The sequence below is a fragment of the Paramormyrops kingsleyae genome, chromosome 6, assembly GCF_048594095.1.
Source record: "Paramormyrops kingsleyae isolate MSU_618 chromosome 6, PKINGS_0.4, whole genome shotgun sequence".
In the NCBI taxonomy this organism is placed as follows: domain Eukaryota; kingdom Metazoa; phylum Chordata; class Actinopteri; order Osteoglossiformes; family Mormyridae; genus Paramormyrops; species Paramormyrops kingsleyae.
Window position 1 is genome coordinate 31,740,291 of NC_132802.1, and position 5,338 is coordinate 31,745,628.

Consider the following 5,338-nt stretch of genomic DNA (forward strand, 5'->3'; position numbering starts at 1 on the left):
ATTTTTCCTATAACTCTCCAACAGTGACCCTTGGGGATTTTTTGCCTCTAACTATCCTCCTCACTGTATGTGGGGTCAAAGTAAACATGAATATTCCTGCAGGCAAGTTGGTAACAGTTCCAGTTTATTTTCACTATTTAATCGTTACCCTAATGGCAGAAATTGTCATTTTCAGGTGAGTAGCTATTTTTTATAATCATTCCCTGACTTATGAAGGTCGACACACTTTTTGATTTGTTTGTTCTCTTATCTTTCCCATGAATAATGACTAAGGGAACTCTGTCACTTCATGTATTTCATGACACTGAGTAACAATAACATACATCTCTATGAAACACAATGCTTAAAGAACATTAATAAAGGTGTGAGAAGAATAAGATTTGCAGTGTTACCACAGTGAAACATAAAATCATATATGACTCCTTGAAAGTTCCTACACACTCTCAACAGTTTAAAAACATAAAATAAACGTAAAACGTAAAATGAGAAAACGTCATAAGAATTTCTAGTGGTGCCAATAATTGTGGTAGATGTGGGGTATTTTTCCTAGTTTTTTCTGTGAGATTAAGCCAATTCACCAAAAGGTGAATTTCTTATAACCCATTTTACACATCTTTACCAGGGGTGCCAATAATTGTTGAGGGCACTGTGTACTGTATAAAATGTTGCAGTTAGTGAGACATCAGTATATTGCTGCCCTCTAATGGTCACGGGAGTTAAAACAGCAAAACCAAAGATTTGTTTTTGGTAGACTTTATTAACATTCAGCGATCCATAAAATTATTAATCATTTTAATAAATAGCAAAATTTTCACACATTCATATCTCAGTTATCTGTTATTAAAAATAACACATAAATGTGGCAACTGCCACATACTGAACAATACATAAGTATTTACATCAAAGATGTACCAACCCCAGCAAATAAACCAGGATTATTATAAAAATAAATTTTAAAAGAGTGAGAGTGGAACTGTCAAATCTCTTTGCCAAAGGTTCAGTGTCCAAAAGCTGTTCAGATACATCTTCACTGGCAATCAATGCAACAAATGAAACTGCAAAACCATTGTTATCTTAAAACTAAAATGCATCAACATGGTTTTAGCACATCAACTGAAGCAAGATTCCAAGAGGTAAGCACCACAACAAAATGGAAAAAAAGGTCTGTATAAGATATTTCTGCTTGAAAAAGGTGTAAAACTAATCTGTTTAATTTTAAAAATAATTATAGCCGAAGTTTTATTTATGAAGAATACATCAGACAACTAGGAAACAAGAAGCAATTGAAATATATCACCACATTATCAAAAATAAATAAATAAATAAATAAGGTAGACTGATTTGGCCCAGAATGACCAACATCTACAAAACAGCTCAGAAAAGTATTTCACCCAGTTTGTGGTTGACTGAAACTGGCTGAAATATGAGGGAGTGTTTCAGAGAGTAGGTGACAAAACAGATTCTGGTTCTCTTTATAAACATTTAATATTCACCTGAGGGGGGAAAACTGAATCATTTCCTTGATGGAAATTTAAGAAATATTTTACACAACTGTCCTGGTTTTACAGGCACAGAAAAACATTGCATTGTTTGATGACAATTAAACTTTCTTGGGCACTTGGGTTGAGCTCCACAACACTAATATAACCACCCATGATTGCATTTATGCCTCCAGCAATGTAACAGTAAAACACATTTCCTCATACAATATAAAATGCAGTTTTATACCAAGCTCTGTAAAAGACCACTGGTAAATTACATGACTGCCAGTCTATAGAACTTCTGTCCCAGACTTTTGCAAAGATGGAACATTATATTGAAGATTGCAAAAATATGATGCTTATGTTTCCCCCCTGAGGTATTAAGGAATATTGTTTTAAATAACCTGTAAAACCAGGTCCAAACATGACAGATTAATTTTAACTCATAATCATATACAAGTATTTCCAGTCTATTTTGAGGCGTTTAAGACATTCACTGGTATCAGAAACTTCAACATGCCCATTAAACTCATATAAATACATATAAATAGTCACCAGTAAACACAAGTTATACCTGATGTGATATATGTTGCCAGAGAAAATATTTGCTTTTAACAACTAAAACAAATTTCCTCTGCCTGTGACACTTATCCTTTTTTCCCCCATACCATAAATTCCAATTTTTTTGCACAGTCATAGTACCGTCAGTGTTTTCTTGAACATCTAAAAGAGCTTAAATAATGTTATACCTTTAGTATCTATAGCTGACTTTTCAATGAAATTTAAAGTAAATACTCCAGATAGAAGTGACAAGGTGAGAAACAGTGAATCAGTAAATCAGAGTGAGAACTACTTAGGCAGCTGAAGCTTCCTTAAGCCATTAGAAAAATACTTCATAGGCTTGACTGGCTTGACATGAGACTTTGTCCTTCTTGCAAATCTCCACAGTCATCTGACATCTGCATCCAAGGATGACGCAATATCTGATCGAGGGTTGGTCTATCTTCAGGTCGGAGTTCTAGGCACTGGCAAATCAGAGACTGGCATTCTTTTGGGGGAAAAAAATAGTTGTGAGCTACCCTTTTCATTTTAAGACTGAAACATTACGTGCTGTGTTAATCAACTTCCATAAAGCTAATTCATCCTACCTTTGGTTATTCGCTTTTTGAAACTGGGTTTCGCCCTCACTATCTCTCCGTCTCTCTCAAAGGGAATGTCACCGCAGACCATGTCAAACAACAGCACCCCCAAAGACCAGACGGTCAGAGGCCTTGCATGGTAACGCTCATGCAGTATCCACTCTGGGGGACTGTATACTCGAGTTCCTGAGAAAAAAAAACAAAACCATACTTCATTCCTCAAGCAATACTGCCATGACACAACTATATTTTTACTAGGACCTCTACAGATGCAAAAATCAAATCTTTACAACAAAGACTAATCCAAGGTGCAATAAATATAACAAATCTCTTTTACAAGCTGCGAAGGATACCTGTGACTGGAATAAACTATACTAACCTTCAAAGTCTGTATAGGCAGTATCTTTAAGCAGAGCTCCTGAGCCAAAGTCAATGATCTTGATATCTCCGGTACGAGTGTCCACCAATATATTTTCATCCTTTACATCTCTGTGTACGACACCCCTTGAATGGCAGAACTGAAGAGCCTCCACTATCTGCTTCATGAACCTGAAAGTACAAGAGTGAATGTGGTTATCATTAGCTGCACTTTGCAATGTGGCATTTATGGCTTTTTTCACTGGGCATGCTCAGAGAATCCACCAAGGAATGTCCTTACCTCTGTGCAAGTGGCTCCTCCAAGGCCCTGCGCTCTGTAATGAAGTCAAACAGATCCTGACATGACTGTGGTCTCTCAAATACAATCAGGAAGCCTTCCCCTGGCTTTTCAAACCAATCCAGCATCCGAATCACCCCACGGTGCACAGGGCCGGACACCTGACCCCCACTCAGCTGCAGAAGAAGGGCGATCTCCATGGGAACCAAATTAGGTTCATTGGGCTGTGGGGTGGAATTTTTTTTTATCAGTTTACATTTCACAAATTTAGCATTTAAGACATTCACCCTGTGTGCTTCAAGCCAGCAACTTTAAACTGTTCAGAAACAATGTTTGTTTGGTACATTTTTCATAACACTAACTATAATATACACAAAAATGCTTAAAGAACATTAATAAAGGCAATGAGAACAGGATTTACGGCGTTATTCTTTGAAGTACGTAATCCGTTTTTCAGGATTGTTTTTTGATAGTCTCACTACGTCATCTATACGTCACAGCCGGAAAAACCCAGTATCTCCGTGGTATTGTTTTAAGCTACTTTCCCGTAGGGGGAGTACTTCTGTGTTATTGTAGGGGAGGCCCATACGGAATTTCCAGCTACGATTTTTTTTCCCCATGTAAACGTCATACTGAAAGGCTAACATATTGATATTAACAGTTTATCAAAACAAATTACCTGTCCGTTTATAGCGGTATAGTAATAAAAAATCATTATCATTAAAAATCATAATCATTAAAAAAAAGAATTAAAGCTTCAAAGAAGAATGTGACATTAATGTAATTACTTGTGTACGTTAATTTGAGTGTTTTGTAAAGATTTCAATCAACGTTCATTTAAACCGCATCAAATGAAATAAATTACACCTACCAGTCGTGCCCATTGATGTACCCGGTCACTTGGCACTTGCTTTATAGCCACCTGCAAGGAAAGATAGTGTAATTTAGAAATCATGTTCTTCCAAAATGACGACAGAAGTTGGGAGGTTAAGACGCGCGGGGGCCGAGCGGCCGGAAAGGCGATAAACTTACCGACAAACCGTCTGAGATACGCTGGCCGGCGAAGACCGACCCAAACCCGCCGCTCCCGAGAAGGGCTCCCATGTGGTATGTCTTCTCGAAGGGTTCCTTCGCTACTGAAAAGACAGCATAATCAGTCACTTTCCGAGTGGCCAGGTGTGCATGTGTGAAAGTTGTTAAAAACAAAATACAATTGCTGGACAGTAAACAACAAAAGCAGTTATTTACACATGCACTTTACTAATGATAATCAGAGCTCATATTAGTTTACTACATAAAAAAAGAAGTTAGTAACGGTCTAAGCTGTTACTAGGTTCGTGTAATGTTCTAAAAATGTAGTCAAATGTATATTTACCAGCTTTTTCCTTTATGTCGTTAACCTGGCGCAGGTACAGGTCATCCAAACGCTTGTCCAACATTTTTTCAAATTGAATGCTCAAAATAATACAAAAAAGTAAAAAAACAAAACTCTTAGCGCCTCTTAGACTTTCTAGATTAATACTTATAATCCATAACGAGAATCGGTTTAAATTACTCTGAAAATCCACAACCGAAAGAAGAAGCCCGCAATCCTCAGTACTCCACAGGCGCTCAGCGTACTAACGGCACTCAAAAGTTTGTTGCTGTTTTAAGTTTACATTTGATGAACCGCCCATTCTGCGGCTCTGCCTGTTGTCATTGGCTAGAAGCGAGCGCTTAGAAAAAACATCCAATAAAACTGCAGAACGATTTAAACTTATTAATATTAAATTTTTCAATACAGTCTTTTCTAAGAATTCAACCGCTCAGCTAACGCCCGTACAAATTTACTCAACAGTGACGAGAAGTTGAGTTTGCTTTCTTGCCATAGGGTCTTGCGTACAGCAAACGACTTGAGATTCCTGTCAAAGGCGTAACGTTGGTTTGAACTTTGGGGGCGGGGGGGGGATGGGGGGGAGGTGAAGAGCTGATTAGTGGGGGGTCGTATAAACCGGTTTAGAGTATTGGGGGGTTACATCCCTCCCACCCCCTGTAATTTACGACCATGGTTCCTGTCAAGGTGG

General features: G+C 37.8%; 1 protein-coding gene across 2 annotated transcripts; it reads right to left on the minus strand.

The window, feature by feature from the left end:
- Positions 1 to 737: 737 nt before the first annotated feature.
- On the minus strand, positions 738 to 5,006 carry pim2 (Pim-2 proto-oncogene, serine/threonine kinase). Of its 2 annotated transcripts, none has more exons than XM_023826696.2 (7): positions 4,651 to 5,006; positions 4,308 to 4,408; positions 4,147 to 4,197; positions 3,279 to 3,499; positions 3,000 to 3,169; positions 2,630 to 2,806; positions 738 to 2,529 (listed from the first exon to the last, which is right to left on the minus strand). In XM_023826696.2, the coding sequence occupies exons 1-7, from the start codon at positions 4,712 to 4,714 to the stop codon at positions 2,375 to 2,377; spliced, it is 939 nt and encodes a 312-aa protein (XP_023682464.2). In that variant the 5' UTR covers positions 4,715 to 5,006; the 3' UTR covers positions 738 to 2,374. The 2 variants fall into 2 exon arrangements, with proteins under 2 accessions (XP_023682464.2, XP_023682463.2); XM_023826695.2 differs by having other exon boundaries at positions 4,308 to 4,411; positions 4,651 to 4,998.
- Positions 5,007 to 5,338: the final 332 nt, after the last annotated feature.

Coding starts and splice junctions, on each gene's coding strand:
- pim2 (XM_023826695.2), bottom strand. CDS start 4,714: ATGTTGGACAAGCGTTTGGATGACCTGTACCTGCGCCAGGTTAACGAC. Junction 2,807..2,999: donor TGCCTATACAGACTTTGAAG/GTTAGTATAGTT, acceptor TTTTTTTCTCAG/GAACTCGAGTATACAGTCCC. Junction 2,530..2,629: donor CAAAAAGCGAATAACCAAAG/GTAGGATGAATT, acceptor TTCCCCCAAAAG/AATGCCAGTCTCTGATTTGC.